Below are 18,094 nucleotides of genomic sequence, written 5' to 3'. Positions count from 1 at the left end.
TGAACACAATCAATTGCATGTGAGCTGCTATACATGTCGGTTACTATGTTAAGCCCTAGTTAGCGCACCTGTCTTGAGGTCACAAACTGTAACTAGTCCGTCTTCATTGTCATATATGCCAGTGAAAGCATCGAATCTAACATCAGTCTTCTTAATCCCTTCTCACCTGATTTCTGACCATCTTCATCACCTACCTGCTACTACACATCCTAATCAAAGCAGTTTCCACCAGTCAAATCATCTTTTACTACAACCAGTTTCTTAATATCAAGTGATGGGGCATTCTAATCTCCCTAATCTACTTCGATAGCAGACTAAAGAACCTGCTTGTCAACCACAAGTTGAAGTTATATCTCCTGCTCATGATGAATCTCATCTAGTGGATACCCAAGATGTAGAGCTTCATCGTGAAAGCGAAGAAATAAACCGTCAGTTGACAGTATTAGATGTTGATACTAATAAACAAGAATCTCACCTAAGAAATCCGTGTGAGCAATAGGCTTGTCTAACAACTCGAATTGAGGTAGCAACTGCACCCGATACATCGAACTATAATGATTCAACTGAAGTCAGATACATGGCCACTAAAAATTCAGCATGCGTTAAGAATTCAGTAAGAATCCTTTTAATATAATTAGAGCTCTGAAATATATATATAATATTGAGATGATTCCAACAAACCCGCGTTTTTGCTAGCTCTGAGATGGGTTACTCCTATCAAACATCGTTGTCTAGCGGTGTGAAAAAGCACTTAAAATTATTAATATCGGAAGGGTTTTTTGGATATTATATTAAATTTAATAGTTGAGACCATGGGTCAATTGAAACTCGAACACTATGGAAAACCTGGAAGCAATGGACGGCTTTTTCGACCTAGCTTGGCATTCCTCAGCAGTGCGCATCCATGACCCTGCCTCGCGAGATTCGAACCCAGCACCTATCAGTCTCGTGCGCTAGCGCTTAACCGGTGAGTTACTATCTCACAATACACCTAGTTGAACTCCATTGGTCACCGTTACTCACCGGAACTCCAGAATATACGTCTTGAAAGCAGTCACTAGTGATCATAGGATGATGATTATCAGAAGGGGTTTTGTGGAGATTTTGGTATTGTTATAGTGGTTACACACTGCTGAGGAGTCCCATACTGTGTCGAAACATCCGTCCAGTGCTTCCAGGTTTTTCATGGTAGTCTAGCTTCAATTGACTCACAAATTCACCTATGAAATATTTATTTGTTTCAACAGGATGATAGACTAATAAGCCAATGTTTTTAAAATATCTGGCATATCAGACACTTGGGGGGGGGTGACATAATGGTACAATTTTTATTTACTAGATAATAATATGAAAACAACATTTTGTCTACCCATAAATTATCAATAGGTAATCAACAATCAATATAGTTGATAGGCTTATTTTGATAATATAAAGTTGAGGGGAAGATTTTTATAATTTACCCCTTTACTTTATCTTATACATTAGGTGTACAGTATGGAAACTTAGACCATAAACAGATTATGCCAAATTGTATGTTGTTTATATCAATACACATAACCCGTTCAGTCAATCAACACTGTATTAAACTATGAACATCATCATATTCTATTAACCAACATGAAATGTAGAATAATTACCTATAAGATTAGAGATTATTTCATTAAACTAACTACTAAAAAATTTCGTATTCAATCAGTTGGACCACATTTAACAGAATTGACCAATTAGTGACAAGTTTATACGAACTTACTAGTATAGTGGTTGTGGAGATTATTCAACATGTGCTCACTAGCGACTAGCTTCGTGAGGGAATTCTAGGAGTTCTAGTGAGAAGCCGTGACCAGTGGAGCTAATCCATGTCGGGTAGAGACAGGTATCTACCACAGTACAATGAAAGTTGGTCGCGCAATTTCGTGGATTGGTTGAAGTTAGACACTATCACCATTGAATGCCGGCTCAGTGGTCCAGTAGATTAAGCGTTCGCGCGCGAGGCCGAAAGATCTGGGCTCGAATCCCGCTCGCAGGGTCGTGGACGCGCACTGCTGAGGAGTTCAGCAATAGGACGAAACGGCCGTCCAGTGCTTCCAGGTTTCCAAAGGTGCTCTAACATCAATAGGTTCATGATCTTTATACGAACTTGTTGTTTACCTAGTTGGATCTGATTAATCACCATGGTATATTATTTTTTATTCAAAATTTACATTAATGACCTTACATGGGCAACCTGCTCGAATATCTGAGCTACCTATTCCTACTATCTGGATATTTCAACAAGTTATTTGTTTTATTGCTTGTTTTAATAGGTCATTATGACTATTACTTGATCATATAACCTATTTAGGTGAATTTGTGAAAAGTGTACAATCTTTCGTCGTACTAGTTACAAAAGTACCCAATTAGAGATATTGTAGTTACTGGCAATGTATATCGAAAAGAATACACAGTAATCAGATGTCAATTCTTGAACTGCCACTATCTAATTAATGATCACTCAATATTTATCGTCAGAAGAGCCCAATTAGAGACATCGTGGTTGCTGGCAGTATGACACGAAAAGAATGTATATTATTTAGATGTTGATTGACTGGACTGCTAAATTCTAACTGGTGATCACTCAATATTTATCGTCAGGATCGACCAACAAGTAAGAAATTGGAAACTTGTTGTAATACTTTGAGCTGAGAATTCTATATTGTACTGAGACATTGATATGGAATAAGGCCATCATTATTAATTTTATGATTACCGTATGAATTTTAATTCACTCAAGCTTGTTAAGTTGTAATTAGTGTTCCTCAATAAACTTTAAGTAAATTTCGATAGTTACTTCATATATGATACACTGAGAAATGAAAAGAAACAAACCATACGTTTATTGATGTTACCATGGAGACGGTTCAAGTTTTGCTTATTTATGGATTATATACAAATATTATCATATACTTAATTTACAAAATCAGTGTAAGATTCTTAAAGTATGCTTCAATGAAAAAAAGCACTTGAAATATCATAAATGAATTCCCCTGATTCTGCCTACTTGTATCTTCCCATTGATGTTTAGAACTGCAATTGATCAGTCTCTTGTTGGCATATGTGCATCCTGTGCGGACTGCCTCGATATTGCCTTAGATCACAAGTTTTATAAGAAAAGATGGATAGTGGCTAGCAGTGGACGAAACATGCGTCCTGAATTCCTTTGCTAGCTACTATCCATCTTTGTATATCATAGATGAATTGATTTTTTTAAGGGATTATTTTATTCTGTTAGTCACAGATTGATTTTATTCGAGTTTCCGTTAAAAGACACAGAGTAATAAACAACTGTTTTGTTGTAGCATAATACTCCTCATCAGTACTGGGAGATTCATCATAGGATCTTTGTGTATCGCAACTGGATCTCAATCATGAGAACTATTTTCAACAGAAATACAACTGATGTCAGTTCTCATCGAAAACGATCATGAAAATCAACTAGACTTTGGCGAATGTAACCATGAATCTCAAGGTACCCAGGTATCTCACCATCTGACCACGGTAAGATATTGGTTCTGACATAAAGATATAGTTACAAGACGACTAGCCTCACATAATTTTCTTTGGAAAAATTTAATTTATAAGGTAGCACGTTCTTTTTTTGTGTGAGTCAAATCACATTTTTGAACAAGCTTTTTCAAGTACAACTTTCTATAAGTCGAAATTCATATCTTAACTTGCTTAAGGAAAGTTTGAGTTGATATTAAGTAACTAGACTCATAACTCACTACTGAGAAACTCCTCATAGTCACGCTCATCTCATTGATAATGCGGTGTATTTCTAACGCTGATATATCTGTGTTAATATTTGTTACTTATATTAGTATATAGAAGATTTTAATAATCTAATAGTTGAATACATGAATCGATTAAATCTAGACCACCATATAAAACCTGGAAGCACTGGACGACCGTCTTATCATAGTTCAGGACTCCTCAGTAGTATGCACCTACGATCCCTCTCGCATGATTCGAAATCAGAACCTTCGGTTCTCCGCGCGAACACTTCACTTCTAAACCACTGAGCCAGTCGGCATCCAACGGTGTTATTGTTTAACTTGAACCAACTCATGAAATTGAATGATACATCCATTATTGTCTTCAGTGAAATCGATGATCTTAGGTTCAAATCCCTCTAGCAAAATCTCGGATGTTCACTATTCGATAATCCTATACTAGGATGAAATAGCCATCCAAATGATTTCAGGTTTTTTCATGGTGGCCTAACTTAAATCAATTCATGATTTCAACGATTAGATAATAATATCCGAAATAATGATCGAAGTATCAATTGAAATCAAGCCATTAACTGTAATATCATTTACATTACATCATTATAAATTAGAAAATTACATTGTTTATCATGAATTTAATCTAACTTACAAGTTTACCATTTTTTGGAAGGAAAAAAGAACGACTTATGTCTCACTCTTTGTTTTTTCTTTGTTAACATATTTCTCTTTTCTAAGTAAGTAGTATCTCTTTGTGTGTTCGTTTTTAAAAATGTTACTACATAATTTATGATTGACATTAAAGAAAAGCTTTTTATGCATTCGCCATTGAAAATGATACAATTAAAAAGGAAGGCTCACGATAGAATAGGTTGGAGAATGATGATCGTCAGCCTATGCTCTATGGGGGTTAACAGGCGTAAGTTAACAAGCCATTGGAAATATTCTTTCATTTTTTTTTGATAAAATGAAGGTTATTATTATGATGATTATTAAACCTGACGCCTATTATATTAAATGTACCAGAGAGAACATGAACCTTTAATTGGTTAAGTTTGTTTTAGTTAGTTGATTATTACTAAGATAGTCTTGGTGACATGTTTCTATTCTCCAGTTTACTTTTCCTTAGTTTATAACTAACTTAATTACACTTTAAAATTCTTTATATCATCTATATATGACATTTATGTAGGGTTCATTATAATTGTGATAAACGAATACATTAATTAACTGATTGTAATTTATGTTTTGCAGTATAATTCATTGACTAAATGACTTATAGATCGGTGTAACTTAATTGGTTAGTATTATGCTAAATGTTAAGTAGATTTATTAGATTGGTTTTAATTATCTTAAGAAGGAGGGGTTTAAATCAGTCAGTCAGCTACAACGTAGGACCAGGGACATATGTGCATCGGTCTAAGGTATCACACACCATTTACACAACAAGATGAACATCAGATTCATAGAAGTAGTTAATTCAATGGTGGTAATATATAAAAGAGAGATCGCATATAAGGATATAGTACAGGAAGAAAGAATTAGTTCGTAGAAAGAAAGTTATAAAGCAATTTTAACCTCACAGTTTAAAGAAAGACAAAGAGTGTATACACCGACGCCATTGTGATCGATTCTGAGCCATGTCACTAAGAGTCTCCAACCATTGGTTACGATAGTCACATGGACTCTAACCAAGTATTCTGTATCTACCAACATGACTAAGACTAGAAGTTAGTGACTTGAAGCATTGATGTCATGTCTTTGACTTGGCCGCCCCTAACTTTTTTTCAACCATCCCCTACACTAGTCAGCAATGCGTAGGGGTTTAGATAAAGGATATTAAATGGTTAATAAATAAATTATTACTAATTTTTTACTTTATTTGATTTAATTAATGATTTATTTATTTCATTGACTAAAGCAAGTGAAGATGTGAAGGCGCGAATCGGTAAAACAAGAGCAACATATCTACAATTGATGAACATCTGGAACTCAAAACAACTGTCTACAAGCCAACATTAAAGTCAAAATTTTCAATACAAATGTCAAGACAGTTCTACTGTATGGGACAGAAACTTTGAGAACTACGAAAGCCATCATCCAGAAGATGCAAGTGTTTACTAACAGTTGTGTACGCAAAATACTTTGGACCCTTTGGCAAAACACTATGAACAACAACCTATTATGAGAGAGAACAAACCGCGTCCCAGCGGAGAAAGAAATCATGAAGAAGCGCTGGAAGTGGATAGGACACATATTGAAGAAAACACCCAAGTGCATCACAAGGAAAGCCATCACTTGGAATCCTCAGTGCCAAAGGAGGAGAAGTGGAAGACTAAAGAAGAAATTACCTCAAAAAATGGAGACAGACATGAGAAGAGTGAGCAAGAATTGGATAGAACCAAAAAGGATGACCCAGGACAGAATGAGTTAGAGAATGCTGTTCGGTGGCCTATACTGCTGTGGGGGTCACAAACATAAGTAAGTTTAGTAACCAAATGACTGATTCGTTAGTAAAGAACTAATATGGTAAAAAGTAATTTTATTTCATGCTATACATTATTACATAACATGTAGTCGGGTTCGTATTGACAAGTTACGAAAGTAAACTAGATTCATTTTTTGATCGATCACTTAAATATATAAGACAATAATAAGACAATTTAATCATCCATAATAATGATATATTGATGACACATGAAATGTGTTGTCTTGGAATCACTAGAGTTGATACATTTATGTCAGCATTTTCACAACTTCAGTCAATGAGTATAAAATCTTCATGAATCACCTATTCTATACATATACATGTTTTTCTTTATCTTAGTGATAAACCTTTAGTTTGTAATAGTCTAAATTACCACATTGATAAGATTTTGACTAAGTTTTGATCGATCTCAGTTCGTATAATGTGAATCCGGTGAGGAGTACCACAATATAGACAGAAGTCTGTTTATATGGATTAGATAGGATACAGCTTACATTGGAATCTCGAACTCAGGTATGTTCAACTAACGAGTACTAGATAAAACAAGCTGCGGATTATGATTTTTATTACTAGGCATATTTTATCTGTATTCACTCATTGTTATTTACTTGTATCTTCCCATGGTTATTTAGAACTGCAACTGATCAGTCTTTCCCTCGTTGGCATATGTGCATACTGTGCGTATTGCCTCGATATTGCCTTAATTCACAAGTATTCTAAACGAAGATGGATGGCGGCTAATAGTAGGATCCAGGACGCGCGTTTCGTCCTATTTGTGACTCGTAAGCTTGGTGTATTTGCATCCGAGATTTGATGTTCACTCTGGGACTCGAACCCAGTACCGTTCTCTTCAAACACACCATTCAATTTGTGTAAAGGCTGGGATACGGACAGAGTTATTCGTATAATAACAACTTATCTATACCATTGTATCTTTATTATTGTTGCACTTGTATGATTATGTATGCTTGAGCATTTCTCACTACCTACGCATATATATTCATTCTGCTAGCTTTAATGTTAGTCGCTTGATTGATTCGATAATTCATTAATTTCACTATGTATATATGTGTACATCTTAATCCTGTTCATTGACTCGCTTATTTGACTCACATGCTCACTCGCTTGCCTTCTTCCTTTTCGGCACTATTCTTTCATGCTTGCTTAGCGTACTTGCAAATTTGGATATCTGTGTGTGGTGCAATACTAAACGAGATCAACACTCCGTATTCGCGTTCTGAATAATACACCACTGAGGCATTATCCAATAACGGTTGTCAAGACTAACTTTGTGCGAAGCTTAAGGATTACATTGAATACCGACCACCACAGATTGATATTCCTGTCAATATCAACACCACTCAGTTAATCTAGTTGGCGATTCATCAATCTACAGTAAGTTTAAGTAATTCTATATATGATTAGTCTAGTTAACCAACGAATGTACAAAATCTAACAAATAAATAATCTTTTTAATGATCTTCACAACCCTATACTGATAATTGTCATATACTCACTAATTGCTCTGAGTTCTCGTGAGTAGCCGTAACTAAAGGAACTAATCTATATCACTTAGAAACAGGTATCTACTTCAGTACAATGGAAGATGGTCGCACAATTTCATGGATTAGTTCAAATTAGACATTAACACTATTAGATTCCGACTCAATAGTGTAGAGGTTAAACGGTAACAAGTCCTGAGCGGGATCCTAGTGCGCACTGTCGAGTAGTAGTTCCAAAAACAGAACAAAACAACCATTCAGTACTTTCAAGTTTTCAATGATCTTAATCATATAGATCTAAAACTAACCTGCATAAAATTTGTTTTGAATTTGATAAATATTCAATACTTTGATTAGATGTTACATAAACTTTAGGTTGTTGAATACAATTACTTATTTTCTTTTCAATACAATGATTAACCTTTAAATGATGATCCTCTTTATGATTATTATGATTTGAACTAATATGATTGATTAATAATTTATGATCATTTGATGGATAATAATTGACTTCCATGATAGTATTCAATGGAATATTATTATTCCTATGTAAATTACATAATGAATATGAATGTATAAAATGAATATGATTGGATAAAGAAGTTTTCAATGTATTTTTCCAATAATCAATTGATGATAATAATGGTAAACTTTTTGTTTCTAATCTCATAGAATGATGTGATTTATGATTATAATATTGATCATGTAATTGTATCGATCCTTTAGATAATAATAATAATTGATTGAATTTATTTATATGAGGTTTAATTTGATTAGAAGTCAGATCATTTTTATGATCGATCATTTGTGTTACTACATGGTAACTAGGTGATATTTTTAAATTATTGATAAAATTTGTTTGTTTATTAAAATATTGAATGGAATAATTTGTGATAGGAAGTAAAGATAATGAATGATTGAAAGAATTTTTCCATAATGAAGTTTTTTTTGTTCTTTTTGAATTGATTTTTAAATTAGGTAAAGATTTTGATTGTATCCAGGTGAATTTTATTGAATTCAATTGTTGTTCTTTATAGAATTGTGAAATCTGTACAAAAAAAAAGATATACAATAAGAGATGGATATGAGAATGAAGATAATAAGGAAATAGATATGCGTCATATGAATTATTTGATTTGTGTGAGGATTGGGATACTATTGGGGTGCTCAAACTGAAACAGGTGGGGTTTTTTTTCAGGGGGCTACACTCGGAACCTTTGACCTAAAGGTTGAATCTGCAAAGCAATGGAGTAACGTAAGGAGATGCAATCCGATGTTATTTATTCCCTTAGGATATTGGAACCCATGTGCACCATTAGTTTGGAGTTAGGGTTTTCCTCAATTTCCACCGACCCAGTTAAAGCGCCCGACATTCGCTTTTCATCCTCTCATTTTTGTAAAGAAACTGAGTAGGAATCCCCTGGCAGTGGTTATATGCACGTGACCATGTGGGAGCATTTCGAAAGGGAGAATTGACTCTGCCTACTCTCGGCCGTACCAGGGAATCTGGGGGTTAAAAGGTAACTAGATATTCGAAAAAAAAGATATGAAATTAATAAAGTCTGTCTGTTATGAAGTTAAATGTTCATAGTTTGTAAATCGTGAAATACTATATATAGTAATCTAACTTAAACTTTCGTTTACATTCTTTCTGATCAGTTGAATAAGAGAAACAGTTTTGCCTAAAATATCTATTTAGATTTACATGAAACCACATGGCAGAATAACTTTGATGTAGTGTTTTGAATTCGGCAACATGTAAACAAGCAAAGCAGATAATGTGAACAAAAACTGTGGCTCATTTATAATTATATGACTTTATAACGAATACCAATGGTCACAAAAGTTAGGTTCACGGTTTTCGAAAGATATGATGATATAGCTTTATCAAGGAATTCCTCAAAGAATATACGTATAACGAAAAAGACTAGTCATAATAATCATAACTCATTAGTTTGGATATTTACAAGAAATTATATAGACGCAAAACCCGATCAACAAGTTTTTATTCATCTGAACCCAGTAGGTTAGTAGATAACGCGTTGACTTTTGAAATAAAAGATAATGATTTCAAGATTTTGAGTTCCATATGTTGTTCAACTGTAGGAATGCGGTCTTTGCTTTACTAATCCTCGCCTTCACATCTGCATCACATCCTCCACGTTCATTGATGATGCTTCTCAGGTATGTGAAAGATTCCACATCTTCCAGAGCTTCTCCATCTAGTATGATTGCGTTGGTGTTCTCCGTGTTGTATTCCAGGATATTGCTTTTTCCCTTCTGTACGTTGAAGCCTACTGATGCAGAGGCTGATGCTATACTAAGTGTCTTCATCTGCATTTATTCGTGTGTATGGGAGAAAAGAGCCAGATAATCTACTAAGTCTAAATCGTCTAGTTGATTCGGAGCTGTGAATTATAATCCATTCAACGAACAGAAGAAAGAGAACGGGAGAGAATAAACAGCTTTGTCTGATTCTGATCATTACTTGGAATGCATCTGTCAGCTGTTCTCCGTGCACGACTTTGCATTGTAGTCCCTCGTATAGATTTCATATGATATTGACGATATTCTCAGCTACTCACTACATAGTGTGGAAAAAGTTTCCATAATGTTCTCCTATCCAAACTGTCAATTACTTCCTCATAATCAAAGAAGTTGATGTATAATGACAAGTTTAACAACAATCCATAGTGTGACGATTTGATCTGTGCACAACCGATCCTTTAAAGAATCCAAACTGTTAATCTCGAAGTTGGGCATCTATTGAATCTTTCATTTAATTCAGTAACATTCCATTGAAAACTTACAATAATTAAAATCTCATTGTCATTGAAAAAATTAATAAACTAATCCATTTAATGATACACTGAATACTATACAATTGACTTACATTCATATTTGTAGAATCAAACGGTTGTTGAACTGTTGGTCGGTTGGTAGTCGGTCGGTGTTGAACTGTACATTTATTCGATGAAGATAACTGATAATTATCCCTAGTATTCTGTATAAAATCATTAGTTTTAATGTCACTATTATTATTATTAGTAGTAGTACTAGTATTAATAGCAGTAGTAGTGGTAATAGTAGCAGTAGCAGTAGTAGTAGTAGTAGTAGTAGCAGTACTAGCACTAGTACTAGTGGTAGTATTAATATTGTTGTATGAAATTGTATTGTGTTTATCAGTAGTTTCATTAGTAGTATTATATAAAGATAAGTTTTCTACTGAATGATAATTCATCCTTGATAAATTCTTTAAACGGGAATGGAATGTTGAATTTGTTTCATGATTAGTATTATTATAGTTTAATAGTTTCTTATCTAAGATTGAAATGAATCCACCGTCACATATAATTGAACATAATAAAGAATTAATTCGTTCCAATTGAGCTACTCTTTTATGTAATTGATGATAATTTAGTAGGATATCCTAATAAAGAAAATATATTCAAATAAGAGATAAAAACAGATGATAGGATAAAAATTGGTAAATCAATAAAGAAACGATCATTTAGGCGGTTTATGCTCCTCCATGGAGAGTAACAGAAGTCAGTATCTAAGTAAGTAAGACGATGAACATTCTGTTTAGAGAACGAAACTCCATCAAAATACTTTTAGATATTTTTCATCATTAATTATTCAATTTTATTTTCATCGAGGTAAATCTAAAACGCTTTTGTATATTTCAATATTTGAGATCATGAGTCAATTGAAGCTAAATCACCATAGAAAACCTGGAAACACTCGACGGACGTTTTGTCTTAGTGTGGAACTCCTCAGCAGTGCACATCCACGACCCCACCTCGTGAGGTTCAAACCCAGCAACTATGAGTCTCGCGCGCGAGCGCTTAACCACTAGACCACTGAGCCGGCATCCGATAGGAAGAAATGGCCGTCCAGTGCTATATATATACTAATGAAATAGATTATTACTACGGTTAAAATAATGACAATAAATATTGTTCGGTAGTCGTTGTGATAATAATACCGTAGTGAATGAGAACTCAAGTGGGAGACAATCGAATGTATGTGAACACAATATAACAGAACGTTTTAGTATAATCTGAGAACCATACAGTAAATACTACATTTGCAAAATGCCAATCAATCATCTCAGAGTTCAGTGTTCTTTGAATTCTACACCAATCATTCTTTGTTTTCGTTCTTTTTTCTTTGATCTTCTTAACCTTCTACTCCCAGACATTTCATTTTCGATTGATGATACACACTACATCAGTTGTACACACCCCAATACCATTGATAACAATAATGACAATACTAATTACTAATAAGTATGTCATATAAGATAAGAGACATCTATGTATGATTAAGAATAAAGGAAAAATGTCGTGGAATGGATCGATGAGATTATAGTTTATAGACGAACCAATTAGATATAAGATAGCAGGTCTCGGATTTTGGCGATAAATTCACTCAACCATTTGGATAAATAGATTCTTGGCCTCATAGCTGATGTCAGTTCATAATGAAAATTCTAAATCTAATTCCTAACCTTAACCATCAACTGTAGATCATAATCCTATTTCCTTACACTGGTTTATAACACTTATTTGATCCTAGTTATTAGGTGGACACTCTCACGGTTACTCTAGCGTCGCTCGATGGTCGTCTATAAATTATATTCTCACCAATGAAGCATAAATTACAATAAAGAGAAATAATACTACTGTTACTTTATACTGTCAATATTAAAACTAAGAAAAGGACAAGGAATTAAATTTAGAGTGTCCACCATGAACTGGCATCAGTTATAATGCTAAAAACGCTAGTTAACCAAATTGATAAGTGAATTTCGCGCCAAAACCCAAGGCCAATTATCTTATACCTGATTGGTTCATTCATAAAATGATAGTCTCATCAAAAATTTAAAAAAAATTAATCATTCACTTACTTTTTGCGATATATTTGTACAAAGTAAAAGATTAGTTAGCAGTTCCATTGTATTAGAATTCTTCATATTAACATATGAAGTTGATGTTAAATTTACTGTAGTTGAATTCATTTGATTAGAATATAAAAGTTTTAAATATTCTTTAAGATCTTCTTGTCCATTTAATGATTTTGTTAGAGGTAGAACCTTTGAAATGAAAATAATAGTGAACAAAATCATTATCAGTAAGGTATTAGTTCTATGAAGAAATGTAAACAAGGAATAACTAAGATGATCTAATAGAAAGATTATAATACTAGATTATGTAATACAAATCATAATAACAATAGACTTAATAAGTTAGTAACGAATTATAACGTGAATGAAATAAGATGACTAATGGTCTAGTGGTTAAGTGCTCTCACACAAGACTAATAGGTCCTATGTTCGAATCTCGTGAGGCGAGGTCGTGGATACGCACTGCTGAGGAGTCTCATAGTAGGATGAAACGACCGTTCATTGCTTTCAGGTTTTCCATAGTGGTCTAGGTTCAATTGACTCATGATCTCAACCACTGAAATTAAAATGTTTTTGTTACAATAATTACAGGTCATAGAGGTGGAAAGAATAACTAATGTAATATTATGTGCTTTCATAAATAAGACAATGAGAATAAGAGACATAAGTGAAGGGATAAATGAAGTAATAATGATATTAATTAAGGTTAAAGTAACGATAACGATAGGACTTACTGCTTTTGTACGCATAGTTCTGGCTTGAGCTCATATACGATAAGAGCCTCGGCTATTTTTTCTAGGAGTTGGATAGCAAGGAATCTAGGTAGATTTGAATGAATCATATATACAACCTTAAAATCAAACCGTGGGTCCGTAGAATGATTACAGTTGATTAAGTGTTCAAGTATAGAACTCCTAACTACTATCCTCTCACTTTTGTAGAACCAAACTGGAACGTATTCCCGTTTACGAATTGAAAGCAATCGCTAGCTATGGCCAATGTACCTTACTACATTCACGTTATAATTCGTTACTAATTTATTATGTCTATTGTTATTATTCATGTTACGTAATCTAGTATTGAAATAATAACGTGCTAGCAAAAAAAAGTAATAAAAGAGTAGCTAATCAATAAAAAATAAGGAGCCTTAGATACAACATAATCGATAGAGTTCTTGGTTAAGAAACTTTTGCGTGATTTTAAAAAGTATGTTTAAATTTACAGAAACACAATAGTAAGTAATCCAACTGACTTTAAAGAAGTAACTACAGATGTTTTCAATTCAATATTTGTATTAAAAATGGAGAGAGTTTTGGGACAATGAAACTGCTACTATACGTATACTTTAATCATGTAATTCCTAAATAACTAAACCATTCATATTTGTGTTCTCTTTATCATGAGCTTTATTTTGACCTATGAACTATTATTATACGATTTACCATTCTTCAGTTATGCCCAGACTATTCATTACTACCTGCCATATTCTCAGCCACATTTGACTAATTCTTGTACAAATATTGTTTTCTATTTTATGGTACGATGTGATCTGTTTGGTTGGTATATAAACCGAGTATGTTTGAAATACATAATTCATATTGCAGAGGCTGAGATTGGTGTTCTGGACTTAACTGGCTGGACTAGACGGAAAGAAGGACCGATAGGACTCTAGACTGCTCGTACGTGTTTTATGTGTCGTTGGTCCGATCGATAAATCACTGTTCTCTAATTGGCGTTATCATCATATTATACATTAATAGGACACAGGGCACAAGCCCTCAAGTTATAACTGAACACATTTCTTTTAAATATTAAAACGTAGAATTGACTTATTAACAGATTGATAGGTCGAAACATTTTTTCTTCAAAATCCAGTTACTTCTAAATTGGCCAGTTTAATAGAATAGATAGATTATAGTTAGTAATTAAATCTGGGTTGAGGTTCTCGTCCTATATAAGATTCATCAGCTGAAGGTATCTGCATTTCAGGGTTGATATTCATGCAAGAACTTGAACTCAATACCTTTTGCTTCAGTTGTCAATGCCGTATCTCTTGATCCGATGAGTAACGGGTATTAATTTAATTAAATTTATAAGTGTTTGAGGTATCTCAGATATTACATAATATGGATATGCATTCCACTGCTATTCGCAATCCATCTGTTCTCTAAATATTTGTGATAATGCAGTTAGATTAAGGCAGTCAGCACAAGATGCACACGTGCTGACTAATACTAGTCAGAATTCATTTAACAATAGTAGTAAAAACGATTTAAATAATTTGAACAATGGATTAACTGGTCATTACTTAATTCTGTATTTGGTGACTAAAATTCATCATAATTGAACCATATGATGGTTATGAAATTATTACAATCTCCACAAAATCCCTTCTAATACCAATCAAAATATGCTCACTAATGACTGGCTTCAAGATGTATATCCTGAAGTTCTACTGAGAAGCAGTGACCAGTGGAGTTCAACCGGGTCTGTTGTGGGTTAGGAACTCACTGATGACAATGGTGGATGAGTCGCTCAATTCTGTGGATTGGTTGGAGTTAGACATGCTCAGTGGTCTAGTGTTTAAGCGCTCGCACGCGAGACCAATATGTCCTAGGTTAGAATATCGCGAGCCGGGATTGTGGATGCACATTGCTGAGGAGTCCCACACTAAGACGAAACGGCCGTCGAGTGCTTGCAGGTTTCCCATGGTGATCTAGCTTCAATTGACTCATGATCTCAACTATTGGAATTACTACCACCTCCACATAACCGCTTCTGATGCATAGAATAGTTTTGAAAAATTTCAAGTATCTTTAGAAATTAAAATAGAATGTTAGTTGAACACACTTATCCTGGGGTTTTTCCCATACCTTTGCGTTTGTCCTCCAAAAAAATGAAATGGTGAAGCCAGAAGAGTTCTTAAGTTGTAGTGGCTTTATTTCGTTACTCAATCACTTTGATAATCGTTATTATATAAACCTCAAAGGTGTTTGAAATCAGAAGTCAATGAGAATCGACAACTACAGTTTTTTTAGTGGATAGTACAGATCACACAGCTATAAGCACATCGATCGAATTTGAAGTAGAGAGGCGAATGTATGTATACGAGCGAATACATAGGTAAATTTATAGTCGAATCGTATAAGGGAACAGCAAGGCAAAGCAAGAACTAATAATATACATGGGGGAAGATAATGAATCATCGAGTGATATTTAATCTATTGACAGTTAAGCTAAAGAAAGATATGTACGTAGGCTGTCACATGTGACCAAGTGTACATGTTTATACAGACATGATAGTGATCTTAATAGTGCAAAGAAATGCACTAATTGTTAATGTCCGGATAACATTATCTGTTAAGTAAGTTAATTAAAGGCCTAACAAAAATGTAACCATAATCCAGATTCACTGTAGGAGAATTACCATGATGTCTTATGTTAACAAATATCTATGCTTCCTGATTTTCAATGATTATTTAATTCAGTCATCTCGTGTTATAAACCACAAAATCTAAGAATCTCTGTACATTTAGCTATACCGATAAACTATACTATTCTGTTCATTAGAAGCAAGATTTAAGATGAATTCTTGAATATCTAGTAGAAAGTCGTGACTTGTGGAGCCCATGCACGTTTAGAATGAAGCAGTCGTATAGAGTAACGTCGCATAATCTTTGTGATTCCCCGTAAATTGGTTGAAGTTGCAATCATATATGAGTGAACAGCGATCTGATTGTCATTCTTTAATGATAGAATTACACTTATGCTTCATATTGTTAAAATGAAAATAGAACGATAATCTAGTAGACAAATTTTAAATGAATGAAATAAAACGAAGGATAAACGAGTGAAGTGCTGAGACTATAATCTATGGACAAACCAATCACATATAAGATAACAGGTCTCGGATTTTGGCGAGGAATTCGCTCATCAATTTCGTTAAATAGAGTTCTGGCATTATAACTGATGTCAGTTTGTGATGAGAACCCTAAATCTAATTCTTTACTGTTAGGTTGATTCAGAAAACTTCTCGCAAAAGACAAGAAAGGCTAAGGAAACACCAAGAAGCATTTTATTCAATCAGCGTTCACTAGAAGTTTATCCAGAAACATCAAGAAAGTGAAAAATCAGATGTAGAGTTTCTGATTGGCTGATTACTATACTGGTACTATGTTTAGTAGGATTTCAGAATTTTCAAGAAAACCGAAGGACGTCTAAAATGCCATAAAAACCCTATAGTTTCTGTAGTAGAACGAATCTTTGGAGTAAAATGCCTCTCGCATAGTTTGCACCTTTCATCTTGTGTTCCGATCACTGTGTAGTTCTAGCTTGGGGATTACGAGAATAGCTTAGGAATCGAATATAGCGTTTAATTAGCAAGACTTATCACTAATCTTAACCATCAACTGTAAATCACTATTCGAATTCCTCACACTGGTTTATAACCATCATTTACTTCTAGTTATTAGATGGACACTCTCAAGATCACTTCGGCGTCGATCGATAGTTGTCACCTATAATAGATTTTATTTAGTCAATATCATCTGTCACTATTTTTATAAATAATATATCTTTTTGTTGTTGAGACAATATACTATTTTATTTTTTATAAAGTAGTTTATGAATAAATTCACTTGATGTTATTTACTTGTATCTTTTTAACACCAAATGAACTTAAAACTTCACCCCATTTCACAAGTAGGTGGTTATCATCACACAGTAACTAAGTGAATAACGCAATGACGTTTGTGAAGTGAACGATATTCAGTTCAAGTCTCAGAGTGAATATCAACTTTAAGATACAAGTACATCAAATTGATAAGTTCTTAAATAGGACGAAATAAGCATCAAACTGGATTCTACTTCTTGCTACTATCCATCTTTGTTTAATATATGAATATTGTTCACTTGGTCTTTTGGTTACCAATACATAATCATAATGTTTCTAATTTTATTCTACCGATTAATTTATATCTATGTATAGATTTCTTTTGATTTATGTATATACATATATATAAGTTAATTGAAGTACAAAGGACATTGAAATTTATCATCTATAACCAAATCAGTAATATAAATAGCAAATAAAGCTATTTTTACATCATTCTTAATGTTCAATTACATATCATTATATGATTACATAGTAACAATAATGTAATGTGTAACATAAACATCTGTATGTACTAGAATTGTACATGGTGTTGTAAATCAGGCAATTCATAAAAACACACACAAAAAAAAGCCTAATGTGTATCTTATCATTTTATCTGTTTTTAAAGAGAGGGAGGAGGGGAGATGGAAGGAGGAAAAAAAAAAACTGATTGTCTAAGAAATAAAAATTATCTGAATATTGTGTACTTTAATGATGTAATTCATATGTTCACTCTTTAGATAGAAGCTTGTAATGATGATGATGATGATGATGTTG

At 33.5% G+C, this 18,094-nt stretch overlaps 1 protein-coding gene across 2 annotated transcripts in view; it reads right to left on the bottom strand.

The window, feature by feature from the left end:
• Positions 1-18,094, bottom strand: part of MS3_00002467 (uncharacterized protein) — a gene marked incomplete at both ends in the record, with an annotated part of 82,052 nt that overhangs the window by 13,382 nt on the left and 50,576 nt on the right. For both annotated transcript variants that reach the window (XM_051210069.1, XM_035731087.2), the window contains 3 exons: positions 8,063-8,802; positions 10,648-11,184; positions 12,667-12,852. In XM_051210069.1, coding sequence (XP_051075560.1) covers positions 8,063-8,802; positions 10,648-11,184; positions 12,667-12,852 — 1,463 coding nt within the window. The remainder of the gene's footprint in view (positions 1-8,062; positions 8,803-10,647; positions 11,185-12,666; positions 12,853-18,094) is intronic.

This window comes from Schistosoma haematobium, chromosome 1, assembly GCF_000699445.3.
Source record: "Schistosoma haematobium chromosome 1, whole genome shotgun sequence".
Taxonomy (NCBI): Eukaryota; Metazoa; Platyhelminthes; class Trematoda; order Strigeidida; family Schistosomatidae; genus Schistosoma; species Schistosoma haematobium.
Note: the sequence above shows the minus strand (reverse complement) of the source record. Positions and strands in the feature narration are given on the sequence as shown.